Here is a 16,046-nt window from a genome sequence, read left to right on the forward strand (position 1 = left end):
TCTCCCACCTCAACCTCCTGAGTAGCTGGTATTACAAGCACGTGCCACCATACCCAGCTAATTTTTGTATTTTTAGTAGAGGTAAGGTTTTATCATGTTGACCAGGCTGTTCTCGAACACCTGACCTCAAGTGATCTGTCCACCTTGGCCTCCTGAAGTGCTGAGGTTATAGGCATGAGCCACCTCTCCTGGCCCCATCTGTCATTCTGAAGTCTCAAAGTAGTTTTAATGCTCAAATGTAACCATGTACTTCAAAGTGCTTTGTGAAATATACAACATCACATCAATGCTAATAGAATAAATAGATTTTCTTTTACTACCTGAATGTAGGTCAAGCCCTTACCAGGACTATTTCCTCTCTGGCACAAGAATCACCTTCAAGTGGGTTTCCTCTAGGTTCAACATTCTGTCATTCAACAAATATTTATTCCACGCCTACAACACACCAGGCATAATTGAGCAAAAATACGATGGAGGCGAAAGAAACAGCCATGTGGATATCAAAAGGAAGGGCATTCTGTGTAGAGGGAACAGCCAGTTCAAAGGCTCTGGGGTGGGAGTGTGGGTTATGATTATTGAACGAATAGCTAGGAGATCAACGTGGCCAGAGTACAAGGAATGAAGGAAAAGTGGTAAGAGATGAGGTCAAAACAGATTGGGTCTTTTTGTTTGTTTGTTTTTGAGACTGGGTCTTGCTCTGTCACCCAGGCTGGAGTGCAGTGGTGCGATCTGGACCCACTGTAGCCTCAACCTCCTGGGCTCAGGACTCACCCACCTCAGCCTCCTGAATAGCTGGGACCATACGTGCATGCCACCACAGCCGGCGAATTTTTTTACATTTTTTGTAGAGATGGGGTTCTCCATGTTGCCCAGGCTGGTCTTGAACTTGGCTGGTCGTGAACTCCAGCACTGAAGCAATCCACCCACCTCAGCCTCCCAAAGTACTGGGATTACAGGCATGAGCCACTGCACCTGGCCACTTTTTTGTTTTGTTTTTTAGACAACACAAGGTCTTGGTCAGCTACTCTGGAGGCTGAGGCGTGAGGATCACTTGAGTCTAAGTGTTCAAGGCTGCAGTGAGCTATGGATTGCAGTGGTATGATCCTAGTTCACTATAGCCTCAAACTCCTGGGCTCAAGCAAACCTCCCACATCAGCCTCCTGAGTAGCTGGGACTACATGGGTGTGCCACTACACCTGGCTAACTTTCTTAGTTTTATTTTTGTAGAGACAGGATCTTGCTATGTTGCCCAGGCTGGTCTTAAATTCCTAGGCTCAGGTGATCCTCCTGCCTTTGTCTCCCAAAGCTCTGGGATCACAGGTGTGAGCCACCACACATGTCCATATGTTGGGTCTTAATGCTTCCTGGATTCAACTATGTTTCAGAGCAACTTGCTTCATCACTTATCAGCTATGTGATGCTGGGAGAGTCACCTACCCCTTATTATTATTATTTTTTTAGACGAAGTTTCACTCTTGTCACCCAGGCTGGAGTGCAGTGGTGCAATCTCGGCTCACTGCGACCTCTGCCTCCCAGGTTCAAGCAATTCCCCTGCCTCAGCTTCCTGAGTAGCTGGGATAACAGACACACACCACCATGCCTGGCTAATTTTTTTTTTTTTTTTTGTATTTTAATAGAGACGAGGTTTCACCATGTTGGTCAGGCTAGTCTTGAACTCCTAACCTCAGGTGATCCACCTCCCTTGGTCTCCCAAAGTGCTGGGATTACAGCTGTGAGCCACCATGCCCAGCCTTGCCTACCCTTTCTGAGCCTCACTTTTCTCATCTGTGAGATGGACATAACCATGCTCATTCAGCAGCACTAGTTCCCTCCCTTTCTTCTTGGTCTTTCTACCTTGATTCCTTGGGCAATGGCAGCAGCAACATTGGCTTCTTTTTCATCTGCCTGCACCAGAAGTTTCTTTGCATCAGCTTCTCTCGTCTCTGCTTCAATTTTCACCATCATCTTGGCAGTTTCCTCAGAGGTGAGGATGAGTTGAGGTTGAAGAGCGGTCAGTTCTCTTTGCATGACCGCTACCTAGCAAGGAAAGAGGTGGGAGGAATCCAGGGTCAGCACTGAAAATGGCAAAGTAGACAAGAGTTGAAAGGATTCTTCAACCTATGACATAAGCAGAAAATATGTACTAATGATTTTGACATGGTCCTGGGTACAGATTTGTTTCCTAGTGATTATCTCACAGGTTTTTCAACACAGTTATTGAGTTTACACTCTGTGTTGTGGTTATCAAGCACTGTGCTAGGCACTAGACATGTACTTGTAAACTAAAAAAATTTTTAAAAACTATGTCCTCCCTCACCAAGTCTATATTGTAGTGTTGGGGGTAATGGGAGAGAGAGAAAAGCAAGTTAAGAATTTATTTATTTATTTATTTATTTATTTATTTGACAGAGTCTCGCTCTGTCGCCCACGCTGGAGTGCAGTGGCACAATCTTGGCTCACTGCAACCTCCGACTCCTGGGTTCAAGCAATTCTCCCGTCTCAGCCTCCCAAGTAGCTGGGACTACAGTCACACGCCACCACGCCTGGCTAATTTTTGTATTTTTAGTAGAGATGGAGTTTCACCATGTTGGTCAAGCTGGTCTCGAACTCCTGAACTCAGGTCATCCATCCGTCTCAGTCTCTCAAAATGCTGGGGTTACAGGTGTGAGCCACTGCACCCAGCCAAGAAATTTTTTTTAACTACATTTTTTTTGGCTTGTAATCCCAGCAATTTGGGAGGTAGAGGTGGGAGAATCACTTGAGCCCAGAAGTTCAAGACCAGCCTGGGAAACATAGTGAGACCCAGTCTCTACAAACTTTTTTTTTAAGTTAAAATATATTTTTTTCTTTTTTTGAGATGGAGTCTCACTCTATCACCCAGGCTGGAGTCCAGTGGTGAGATCTCAGCTTACTGCAACCTCTGCCTCTTGGGTTCAAGCAATTCTCCTGCCTCAGCCTCCCGAGTAGCTGGGATTACAGACATATGCCACCACACCTGGCTAATTTTTGTATTTTTAGTAGAGACGGGGTTTCACCATGTTGGTCTTGAACTCCTGACCTCAGATGATCCACCTGCCTTGGCCTGCCAAAGTTCTGGGATTACAGGCATGAGCCACTGTGCCCAGCCAAAATTATTTTTTAAAGCTACATTTTTTTAAAGGCTGTGAATTAAAAACATAGCTGAGATAGAAGTTACTTTCAAAGATACTTTTTCCAATAGTACTGTGGACTAAATAGTACTGTGGACTAAATGTTTGTTTCCTCCTCAGATTTATATGTTGAAGCCTAATCCCCACTTCGATGGTAATTATAGGTGAGGCCTTCGGAGGGAATTAGAGTTAGAAGAGGTCATAAGGGTGAGGCCCACATGATGGAGTAAATGCCCTTATATAATAAAAACAGGAAGCCACATGAGATCTGTCTCTTCCCACTATGTGAGGACACAGCAAGAAGGCAGCCGTCTGCAAACCAGGAAAAGAGCCCCCACCAGACACTGGATCTGCTAGTGCCTTGATCTTGAACTTCCCAGCCTCCAGAACTACGAGAAATAAGTAAATGTTTGTTGTTGAAGCCACTCAGTTTAGGATATTTTGCTATGGCAGCCCAAGCTGACTAAGACAAACAGTCTGATGCTCTATAAAACATTCCTGCCAAGTAGTTTTCTGGTCTCTGAACTCCTCTAATAATGGGGAGCTCACCACCTCTCATGGAGCTTGTGCCATTTTTCAGACAATTAAACCCATTAGGCTGGGCTCAGTGGCTCATGCCTGTAATCCCAGTACTTTGGGAGGCTGAGATGGGCAGATCACCTGAGGTCAGAGTTTGAGACTAGCCTGGCCAACATGGCAAAACCTCGCTTCTACTAAAAATACACAAAGCAGCTGGGCATGGTAGCACGCACCTGTAGTACCAGCTATTTGGGATGCTGAGACAGGAGGATCACTTGAACTCAGGAGGTGGAGGTTGCAGAGAGCTGAGACTGCGCCACTGTATTCCAGCCTCGGTGACAGAGCGAGACTTCGTCTCAAAAGAAATAATAAAATAAAGAGACAAGGTCTCACTCTGTTACCCCGGTTGGAGTGCAGTGGTATGATCATAGCTCACTGTAGCCTTGAACTCCTGGGCTCGAGTGATCCTCCCACCTCAGCCTCCCAAGTAGCTGGGACTACAGGCACATGCCACTACACTTGGCTAATTTTATTTTATTTTATTTTTTGTAGAGATGGGGTCTTGCTATGTTTCCCAGGCTGGTCTCAAGCAATCTCCTGGCCTCAAGTGATCCTCCCACTTTGACCTCCCAAATGCTGGGAGGCGTGAGCCACTGCACCGGGCCTTCACCTTTTTATAGAAGAGGAATCTGAGGCCCGAGGCAGTGAAATAACATGCCCCTGGCTCTACAGCTGGTATGCTGTAGAGATAAATTTGGGCCCAGATCTGACTCCACAAAGATATCTTGAACCATTCACTACCTTATCCTGCCCATGTCCTCACAAGGTGAGACAAGGGAAGCACTCACCTTGAGTACAAAACTTAAGGGGGCATTAAAAAGAAAGTACTCAAGATAAATAATACATTATTGCAATAGGTTAAGAAACCAAAATTAATGCAAAAACCCATGATGAACAAAAGATCAAAATCTTAAAGACAGGATCCCACAGGGCAGGGATTACAGTGATGTAGGTAAGGTAAGCTCTGCCAATGCAGGGTCACATTCTGCTTGATTTGGTGTCCTCTTAATTCTGCACCTAAACACATGCCTCGGCACATCCACCTCATCCCCGGCCTCTCCATCTCTGTTCTATTTTGGCAGTGCTCACCTGTGAAGCTGCAAAGTCGAGTTTCTGCAAGCCTGTCAGGTAGCGGTTCCTCATCATAGCCACCTCTTGCCTCTTGCTATTCAGGAGCGTCTTGAAGGTTAGAATCAATTCGAGGTAGGAGGTGGGGGTAACATAGTTGTGTCTTCGAAGTTTGTTGTAATAATCGAGTGACAGCTTCTTGACGCTCTCTTGGAAATATTTGCACATGGAGACGACCCTGCCGAGGACACCAAGGCGGTTAGGCAGGACCGAACGTCCTCCAGGGAGATCCAGTACAGCTTTGGTTATAGACATGAGGGTGTGAGAAGACACATACACTGACGATGATCCACTAGAATCCAAACTCTCTGAAGACACGTCAACAGAGCCAAGGCAGAGAAGGATGGGGCAGGTGCACAGGTGCATACTCTCACACAAATGATTGTTTATTTATTTATTTATTTATTTATTTATTTATTGAGACAGTGTCTGTCTCTGACACCCAGGCTGGAGTGCAGTGGCACGATCTCAGCTCACTGCAACCTCTGCCTCCCAGGCTCAAGTGATTTTCCTGCTTCAGCCTCCCAAGTAGCTGGGATTACAGGTGTGCACCACCATACCCAACTAATTTTTGTATTTTTAGTAGAGGCGGGGTTTTACCATGTTGGTCAGGCTAGTCTTAAACTCCTGGCCTCAGGTGATCCACCCACCTTCGCCTCCCAAAGTGCTGGGATTACAGGCATGAGCCACCACGCCTGACCTCAAATGATCTTTGATCAAGTCATTTCTAATTTTTTTTTTTTTTTTTTTTTTTGAGACAGAGTTTCACCCTTTTGCCCAGGCTGGAGTGCAGCAGCACGATCTCAGTTCACTGCAACCTCCACCTCCCAGGTTCAAGAGATTCTCCTGCCTCAGCCTCCCAAGTAGCTGGGATTACAGGTGTGTACCACCACGCCTGGCTAATTTTTGTATTTTTAGTAGAGACGGGGTTTTACCATGTTGGCCAGGCTGGTCTCGAACTCCTGACTTCACATGATCCACCTGCCTCGGCCTCCCAAAGTGCTGGGATTACAGGTGTGAGCCACTGTGCCCTGATCAAGTCATTTCTATCACTGATCCCTTTGATGAATCATCAGGGCTTAAGCAGGAGTTCCTAAACTTTGGTAGTTTGGAGAAATACCCTGACTTTGTAGAAAAAAAAAAATATATATATATATATATATATAGAGAGAGAGAGAGAGAGAGAGAGAGAGACAGAGAGACAGAGAGAGAGAGAGAGAGACAAGATTGCACTCTGTCATCCAGGCTGGAGTACAGTGGCACAATCATGGCTCACTGCAGACTTAACCTCCCTGGCTCAAGCGATCCTCCCACCTCAGCCTCCCGAGTAGCTGAAGTCTTAGGCGCACACCACTACACCCAGCTAATCTTCTGCATTTTTAGTAGACACAGTTGGGGGAGGGGGTGGGGGTTGCTATGTTGCTCAGGTTGGTCTCGAACTCCTGACCTCAAGTGATCCGCCCGCCTTGGCCTCCCAAAGTGCTGGGATTACAGGTGTGAACCACCATGCCCAGTCAATTTTTAAAAATGCATAAAATAAAACACAGAATTACCATGGAAACCAATTATATTGAAATAGACTTTTTGAAATGTTTTAAAATATTTAGAATTTGTAATATAGTAATATATGTGCTGCTTTACTGAGGCATTAAATCAGGAATTAGTAAACGTTTTCTGGAAAGGGTCAGATAGTAAATATTTTAGCCTTTGTGGACCACATGATATCTGTCACAGCTACTCAACTCTGCCATTATAGTGCAAAAACAGCCACAGATGATGTGTAAGCCAATGGACATGGCAGGGTTCCAATAAAGCTTTATTTACAAAAGCAGGGTGAATTGAACTAGGCCCATGAACCCTAGTTTGTCAGCTTCTGCATTAAATAACAAGAGTGGGCAGCAGGTCTAAAAAGCACCATCAATTTGAAGAAAATTATACACTGAGTTAACTGTAATGAAGGAATGAGTTCTGCAAAGAACTATGATTCCTACTGGTAACAAAGTCAGGCCCTGCTCATTCCACTGGGGTTTACTGCCTACATTCATCACTGGAGGAAATGCAAAGTACCAGTTGGATGTCACTGGAAATGAAGATGTAATGTTTCCCATTCATATGCATCGACCCACTGAGTTCTACCCACAAGCACGTGGACCCAGGTTAAGGGTCTTCTGGTCTAGATAATAAAGTTCAAAATACCCCAAATGGAATTGAAGGCCATTGACACTCTTACCCCTGCCTACTTTCTCATTTTTCATTCATTCATTTAAACATTGATTGAGGGTGGGTGGGGTGGCTCACGCCTGTAATCCCAGCACTTTGGGAGGCCCAGGCGGGCAGATCACTTAAGGTCAGTTGAGACCAGCCTGGCCAACATGGTGAAACCCAGTGTCCACTAAAAATCCAAAAATTAGCTGGGTGTGGAGGTTCACACCTGTAATTTCAGCTACTTGGGAGGCTGAGTCACAAGAATCGCTTTAACCCGGGAGGCAGAGGTTGCAGTGAGCCGAGATCTCACCACTGCACTCCAGCCTGGGCGACAGAGCGAGACTCCATCTCAAAATAAACAGATAAATAAATAAATAAATAAATAAATAAATAAAATAAACAGTGATTGAACCTACTATGTGCCAAGCACCTTCTAGAAACTAAGGATACAGAGGTAGACAAGGTTGACTGATCTCTAGCCTTCATGGAACATCCAGAATGATAGATATTCTCATCTCTTCCCTTACTCTATGCAAATAAAATGCTTTATATAACATATACATATATATACACACACACACACATATAAAGTGTATAAAGCACATATATATAATATATATGATAAAGCACACATATATATATGCCTTATACATAAACAAGTAAGTTTTCACCCTTATAGGAACTAATTTTTGCCAGGCACAGTAGCTCACACCTATATTCCCAGCACTTTGGGAGGCCAAGGCGGGCGGATCACCTGAGGTCAGGAGTTCAAGACCACCCTGGCCAACATGGCAAAACCCCGTATCTAGTAAAAATATAAAAATTAGCTGGGTGTGGTGGCAGGTGCCCGGTAATCCCAGCTGCTTGGGGGAGGCTGAGGCATGAGAATCACTTGAATCTGGGAGGCGGAGGTTGCAGTGAGCTGAGATTGCGCCACTGCAGTCCAGCCTGGGGGATAGAGCAAGACTCCATCTCAAAAACAAACAAACCAACCATCTTTTTTTGTGGTCTCAGCAGCAATGTTCTTCCTGTTGAGAATGCATATTCTAGGACTACTGAAATAGCTATATCATTATTTCCAGGTTCTCAGAGCTAGGACAACAGTGCATATCTCCAGGACAATTCTGAACAATGAAATTTGCTTCTTTTTCACAGAAGATGTTTTATTAAATATCTAACTGTGATTCAATTTAAAAGCATAAGACATTTTCTATACACAAATTGAGAAGTCTTCAAAACAACGACAAAAATAGAGCCAGCATCTGGCCTTCCAATTTGGAATATCTGGAGTCCTAAAATGCAGTCAACACTTACTCTATCCGAATGTTGTCATCAAGCTCCACATCCTCTAGAAATTTGTTAGCCACCAACTCTAGGGCATCCCTGGGCCAGGACTGGAACCAATCAATCGTACAGCAATTGATCAGCGAAGGGAACATCCGCAGGCGGTTCCTGAAGGCATCCCCAATTGGACTCATGGCTAATGAAAAGGAGATTTTGTTAATTACCTCCCTCCGAGGCAGGTGGACCCAAGGAGGCAGGCTGGTATTCCCAAGGATTCTGGTGGGGTAAGTAGGGGCATGCATCCTCTTGGCGCTCCAGGGATGTGACTGTGAATGCTCATAATAACTGCCTGGGAAGTGTGGGCTGATTAGTGGGATATTTTCACTTAACTTTGTGAGGAGCTATCAGCCCATTACAATAGCCTTTTTTTTTTTAAAAAAAAAAATTGTTCTTATTTTTTATTAAGACAGATTCTTGCTCTGTGACCCAGACTGGAGTGCAGTGGTGTGATCTCGGCTCACTGCAACCTCCGCCTCCCGGGTTCAAGTTATTCTCCTGCCTCAGCCTCCTGAGTAGCTGGGACTATAGGCACCCACCATCACTTCCAGCTAATTTTTGTATTTTTAGTAGAGACGGGGTTTCACCATGTTGGCCAGGCTGGTCTCAAACTCCTGACCTCAAGTGATCTGCCTGCCTCAGCCTCCCAAAGTGCTGGGATTACAGGCGTGAGCCACCATGCCTGAGTCTATTACCTTCTAACTGGTCTCCTATACACCCTATTGTTCCTTCTGCATCCTTTGGGTCGTGTAGCCAGAGTGGCCGGAGCCCTTTGACCCACTTGCTGTATTTGTGCTGACATACGGGAGCCATACATTGTTGCTTACAGAAGTTGCTGTGAGGTCATCTGTTTCTGATCCTATCTCCAGCCAATCACAAATTTTGGGTTCCACACTTACAATTCCATTCATTGTTTATTTAGACGATGTGTGGCGGAAGGGAGCATGATGTCTAGGTGAAGTGAAAGGTCAGTGAGGGTAAAGAACAGAGGCCTGGCACAGTGGCTCACGCCTGTAATCCCAACACTTTGGGAGGCTGAGGCAGGAGGATCATTTGAGCCCAGGAGTTTGAGACCAGCCTGGGCAACAAAGTGAACCCCACACCCCTGTCTCTACAAAAATGGAAAAAATTAGCTGGGCTTGGTGGTATGTGCCTGTAGTCCCAGGTACTCAGGAGGCTGAGGTGAGAGAATCACTTGAGCCCAGGAAGTTGAGGCTGCAGTGAGCTAGAACCACATCACTATACTCCAGCCTGGGTGACAGAGCAAGACCCTATCTCAAAAAAAAAAAAAAAAGAACAAAGAGAAAGGGGGATGGTTTGAAATGATGAAGGTGGAGAGGATACAGAGGACAGTCTGGCAGGTGGCCTTATGGCCCTATGAGACTGCAGGACTGCAGGTTAGTAATTTTGGCCCTTATCCCAATGTGTGTGTGTGTATGCATGCATGAACACAATGATATTTGCAGCATATGAAAAAAATCAGCCTGGCTTCATGGAACAGACAAGAATGGAGCTAGAATGATCAGAAAGTTGCAGAGGTGAGCCTGGGTAAGAGGACGGCAGCCTAGCTAATGTGAAGGTGATGGAGATAGAGATAAGAGAGACAACTGGAGGTAAAATAGACAGGCTTGGTAAAGAAAGGGAAGTACTAAACACCATTGCTAGGTTTCTAGATAGATTGCGAATGTCATTCACAGAGAAAACCCCAGATGTCATTCTGTGCAAGGGTAATTCTCAGAGGAGAATTCAGGGAATTGAAGAGAGAGGGACAGGTTTGAAATTGTTCAGGGTCCGGCATGGTGGCTTACGCCTGTAATCCCAGCACTTTGGGAGGCCAAGGTGGGCAGATCACTTGAGGCCAGGAGTTTGAGACTAGCCTGGCCAACATGGTGAAACCTTCTCTCTATTAAAAATACAAAACCTGTAATCCCAGCACTTTGGGAGGCCGAGACGGGCGGATCACGAGGTCAGGAGATCAAGACCATCCTGGCTAACACGGTGAAACCCCGTCTCTACTAAAAATACAAGAAAATTAGCTGGGCGAGGTGGTGGGCGCCTGTAGTCCCAGCTACTTGGGAGGCTGAGGCAGGAGAATGGCGTGAACCCGGGCGGGCGGAGCTTGCAGTGAGCTGAGATCGCGCCACTGCACTCCAGCCTGGGGCACAGAGCAAGACTCCGTCTCAAAAAAAAAAATAAAAATAAAAATACAAAAATTAGCAGGTGTGGCACGCGCCTGTAATAGCAGCTACTCCGGGGGCTTAGGCACCAGAATCGCTTGAAACTGGGAGGCAGAGGTTACATACAGCGAGCTGAGATCTCACCACTGCACTCCAGCCTGGGCGACAGAGCAAGACTGTCTCTAAAAAAAAATGCTGTTTGGAAGAGTGGAAAAAGTTGCCAGAGGAACTCCAGGCCCTGACCCCGAGCTGGTGCATTGGCTGGATCAACCCTGGGACCATTGTAAGGGATTGCGTTGCTCAGGGCACTCGGAAGACCCCAAAACACCCAGAGGAACAAGGGCAAATGGAGTTTTCTTCTTCTTACCAAGGACAATGTGAAGGTTCTTTCTCACCCTCTCAATAAAGAAGTTATACATAGAAAGAGGAGTGGCTTCAACCTTCTCTCCTTGGGCCCTAGCTGCCGTCTGCATCTTCTCCACAATGTCAGCCTTCTCATCAGCAGGGAAGATGTTAGGCACATCGCCTGTGTTCAGAAGCATGTTGATATCCTCCACAAATGACTCGTCCTTGATCTGATTGTCGGCAAAGAGGAATACGGTGCTTTTGGTGGCCACGCCAACCTGCAGCATGATCTTCTTAAGGTCTTCTCGCCAGTCATTGCCTGTGTAGTTCTTGGTGATCTCGATCTGGTATAGCTCATATGTGTTCATGAATGTGGACAGTTTGGTGGCACTCTGCCGCCCACTGCCCCCTATGCCCACCAGGAGCAGGTGGCCTTTGTCCTGCTTCAGGACGCGGCAGATCCTGGAGATGTGCTCAATGGCAAACCTGAACATGACCAGGGACATGGGGGCCTTGCTGATGTTGTTGAATTCTTCCAGATAGTGCTCCATGACCACAGTCAGCTGTTTCAGGTCAGTGATCTCATCGTAGATTTTTTTATCACTTTCTGGCTTGAAATAATCTCCAAAAAAGAGACTTCGAATGTTATCATCGACAATCTTTCCAGTGGGTGACAAATGGATAAGCACCTGTGAGAAAAGTAAATCTCAGCTGGGCATTCAGCGAATGGCCCAGCCAGGCTGGTAGGGAACGCATGGAGGGAGGGCATGGGAGACGTGCTTATTTCCTCTGCGCACATCCTTCAAGCCCATGGATCATCAGTCTTTGTTTTGTTTTGTTTTGTTTTGAGACGGAGCCTCACACTGTCGTCCAGGCTGGAGTGCAATGGCGCAATCTCGGCTCACTGCAACCTCTGCCTCCTGGGTTCAAGCGATTCTCCTGCCTCAGCCTCCCAAGCAGCTGGGATTACAGGCACGCTCCATCATGCCTGGCTAATTTTTGTATTTTTGTAGAGATGGGGTTTCATCATGTTGGCCAGGCTGGTCTTGAACTCCTGAGCTCAGGTGATCTGCCCAGCTCGTCCTCCCAAAGTGCTAGGATTACAGGCATGAGACAGCATGCCCAGCCCAGTCTTTTTGTGTTTTAAACATAATGTGTGGATTTCATGCTTGTAAAGACTATAATGAAAGAACATTGCTGCGCATGGTGGCTCATGCCTGAGCACTTTGGGAGGCCGAGGCAGAAGGATCATTTGAGCTCAGGACTTCAAGACCAGCCTGGGCAACATAGTGAGACCCAGTCTCTACAATAAAGTAAGAAAAAATTAGCTGGGCATCATGGTGCACACCTGTAATCCCTGCTACTCAGGAGGCTGAGGTGGAGGACTGCTTGAGCCCAGGAGTTTGAGGCTGCACTGAGCTATGATCATACCATTGCACTCCAGCCTGGGTGACAGAATGAGGTCCTACCTCTAAAAATAAATAATTACTTGTTAAAAGAAAGGACATTAGAGTATAAACGCTTGAATCAGTCTATTTACCAAGTGATTAAAACATTGGTAGTCAGTTTGTATGGTCCCCAGAAAAGACAGTTGAAGGATGGCATCATTTCTTATGTGCTTGATCCTCCACCAACTAGAGGTATAGACACTACCCCTGTTCCCCACTCTGTGCCTGGAGTAGGAATGTTTTAGATGCCTCCTCTTCCTATGTTAGAACCCAGTGACGCTTTTGCACTTGGCCTCTGAACGCAAGATGAAACACTTGAAATTTTTCTATGGAGAAATCACAGCTTCTTAGCAGTGGAAGAATAACCAGATGATGCAAATATAGATGTTTAAAACAACTTTTCTTTTTTTTTTTTTTTTTTTTGAGACGGAGTCTCGCTTTATCACCCAGGCTGGAGTGCAGTGGCTGGATCTCAGCTCACTGCAAGCTCCGCCTCCCGGGTTCACGCCATTCTCCTGCCTCAGCCTCCCGAGTAGCTGGGACTACAGGCGCCCGCCACCTCGCCCGGCTAAGTTTTTGTATTTTTAGTAGAGACGGGGTTTCACTGTGTTAGCCAGGATGGTCTCGATCTCCTGACCTCGTGATCCGCCCGTCTCGGCCTCCCAAAGTGCTGGGATTACAGGCTTGAGCCACCGCACCCGGCCCAAAACAACTTTTCTTATATGAAAATGGAAAAGAGAAAATATTCGCACCTGGAAGACCATAACAATCTTCCACTTGGGCTTTATAGGACCTCAGTCAAATCATGACAATGTATAATACAGTTCATTTCTCAAGTCACCAATTAATTGATCCTAAAAATGCATTTAAGGTCATTATAAACAAATAATGTTATTGTAAATGTTAAGCCATTTTGATTGGATTCAAACTTATATGTTACAACAGAAGGGAAGCAACGTTGGACTGAGTGAAATATCACCAAATCAAAAGAGCAGTTGACTCAATACTGTTTCCTGAGATTCAGAGTGCAGAGCTGGGAGTCTCCAACAGGAAGGGAACCTGAAATCTGAGAGTAACATAGTTAAACACTTGGAACCATTTCTGAGGCCAAATGATCACAGAATCTGATTTACCTTCTCTACAGACTGCTTGAAGCAATTGGAGGTGGTTTCCTTCACCATGTTGAAGAAGACCTGTCTGTCCTCCTTGTCAATCAGACGGTCATAGAAGACCCGATAAACCTCATGGATCCAAAGTCGGATACATTTTTCTACATCCTAAAAATCCAGAGTTAATTATTCAAACGAGTGGAAGATGGTCCCTGAGGTCGTAGTTCTCAAGTAGTAGCTAAGTCCTGGGGTTGATGTGAGGATTGAACTAGATAATGTTTATAAAATGCTTAGCACAACGCCTAGCATAGATGAAGTGCTTAATAAAAGTTAGCTATTACTGCTATTACTACATGTTCCATGTAGCCAAGGACATGCTGAATGATTTTGGTAGTAAAATAATAGTGACTGACCTGCAGGTGTGTGTGAGGGCACAGCAGGACCCCTTGAATCACTCGTGAGAAGTCCCGCAGGTTAAAGACGTAATGTGACTTAGAGGGAGTTGGCAAGAAGTTCTCCACTGCCTCTCTATAAATTGTCTTAGTAGCTTGGACCAGCATCTTTCCATACCTTGGGAGGAAAGGGATGGCACAGTATTCAAGGAGGGGCCGGAAACTGAGAACCCCCAGCCCAATATCCGGGAAGACGTGGGAACCTCTTACCTTAAGAACATCACATCAAACCCTTTCCCGAAGTGCCAGTCAACAATCGAACTGAAAATCTTGGTTAAAATGTCATCCTCAAAGGCATTGATGGAAACGATATTCATATGGCGAGTGAATCGTCCTGGGGGACACAACACACAAGTGAATCATCCTGGAAAACACATATTCTCACACTGTCTGTGACCCTAGGATGCAGGAGAGTTGGCTTAGCCTTCTGGCTTCATGTTCTAGAGCTGTGCTGTGCAATATGGCAGCTTCTAGTCACCTGCAGCAATTTAAACTTAAATTAATTAATATTAAATAACATTAAAAATGCTCTTCCTTAGTCTCGCCACACTTCAAATGCTCAAGAGCCACATGTGGCTAGTGGCTACTGTATTTCTCAGTACAGATATAGAGCATCGCCATACTGCAGAAGTTCTACCGACCGTGCTAGTTTAGCGTTCAAGATTATTATATTATATTACATTACATTATATTATATATATATTTTTAGGGATGGAGTCTCGCTTTGTTGCCCTGGCTGGAGTGCAGTGGTGCCATCTCAGCTCACTGAAACCTCTGCCTCCCGGGCTCAAGCGATTCTCCAGCCTCAGCCTCCGGAGTAGCTGGGACTACAGGTGCACGCCACCATGCCCATCTAATTTTTGTATTTTTAGTAGAGACGGGGTTTCATCATGTTGGCCAGGCTGGTGTCAAACTCCTGACTTCAGGTGATCTGCCGGCCTTGGCCTCCCAAAGTGCTGGGATTGCAGGCATGAGACACTGCACCCAGCCTCAAGATTGTTTTTAAAAGATAAAGGCAATACATGATCATTGTAAAAGAGTCACGATTCAGGAATACTTTTGTTGAAAGTGAAAATCTCCTTCTTTCACTTACTTTATATGCGCCAAATCCATTCTCCCCTGCCCAAGGTAACTACTGTTAATTTGGTATCCTTATATCATCTATCTATCTAATCTATCTATCATCTTTCTATGTATCTATATATCTATGCATCTATCTGTCTAATCTATCATTGTTAGATATCTATATTTACGTACTTATTTATATCGATATATACCAGCTTTATTGATATCCCAATAATAACTCACATATTGTACAATTCGCCCATTTAAAGTACAATTATTCAATGATTTTTAATATATTCAGGGTTGTACAACCATTATCACAATTTTAGAACATTTTAATTGTGCTAAAAAGAAACCTTGTACCCATTAGCAGTCACTCCCCATTTTCCCATGGTTCTCAGCAACTAATAATCTACTTTCTGTCTCTATAGGTTTGCCTGTATATCTTTAAAACATTTTTTTTGTTACAAGTAAAAGATAGATACAGAAAACCACACAAAACAAATGTATAGTTTAGCAAGTCATTATAAGGTTAATACTCTTAGCATCTACTGTCAAGATTAAGAAGTAGAATTTTGCCAGCCGGGCGTGGTGGCTCACTCCTGTAATCCCAGCACTTTGGGAGGCCAAGGCGGGTAGATCACGAGGTCAAGAGACTGAGACCAGCCTGGCCAACATAGCGAAACCCCGTCTCTACTAAAAATACAAAAATTAGCCAGGCGTGGTGGCACATGCCCATAGTCCCAACTACTCGGGAGGTTGAGGCAGGAGAATTGCTTGAACCCAGGAGGCGGAGGTTGCAGTGAGCCGAGATTGTGCCACTGCACTCCAGCCTGAGCGACAGAGCAAGACTCCGTCTCAAAACAAACAGACAAAACAAAAACAAAATAGAATTTTGCCAGCCCTCCACAAAAGCCTCTCAACAGAGCCCATCCCAATCAAACTCTCTCCTTTTCTTCCTCCAAAAGTTATCACTCTTCTGACTTTTTTTTTTTTTTTTTTTTTTTTTTTTTTTTTTTTTTTTTTTTTTGAGACGGAGTCTCACACT

At 45.1% G+C, this 16,046-nt stretch overlaps 1 protein-coding gene across 1 annotated transcript in view; it reads right to left on the reverse strand.

The window, feature by feature from the left end:
• Window positions 1-16,046, reverse strand: part of DNAH3 (dynein axonemal heavy chain 3) — a 205,269-nt gene that overhangs the window by 40,177 nt on the left and 149,046 nt on the right. The window contains exons 44-50 of the mRNA XM_045383002.2: window positions 14,144-14,267; window positions 13,895-14,051; window positions 13,506-13,649; window positions 10,947-11,613; window positions 8,376-8,541; window positions 4,818-5,034; window positions 1,855-2,037 (exon numbers count right to left, since the gene is read on the reverse strand). Of these exons, the coding sequence (XP_045238937.2) occupies window positions 1,855-2,037; window positions 4,818-5,034; window positions 8,376-8,541; window positions 10,947-11,613; window positions 13,506-13,649; window positions 13,895-14,051; window positions 14,144-14,267 (1,658 nt within the window). The remainder of the gene's footprint in view (window positions 1-1,854; window positions 2,038-4,817; window positions 5,035-8,375; window positions 8,542-10,946; window positions 11,614-13,505; window positions 13,650-13,894; window positions 14,052-14,143; window positions 14,268-16,046) is intronic.

The sequence above is a fragment of the Macaca fascicularis genome, chromosome 20, assembly GCF_037993035.2.
Source record: "Macaca fascicularis isolate 582-1 chromosome 20, T2T-MFA8v1.1".
Lineage (NCBI taxonomy): Eukaryota > Metazoa > Chordata > Mammalia > Primates > Cercopithecidae > Macaca > Macaca fascicularis.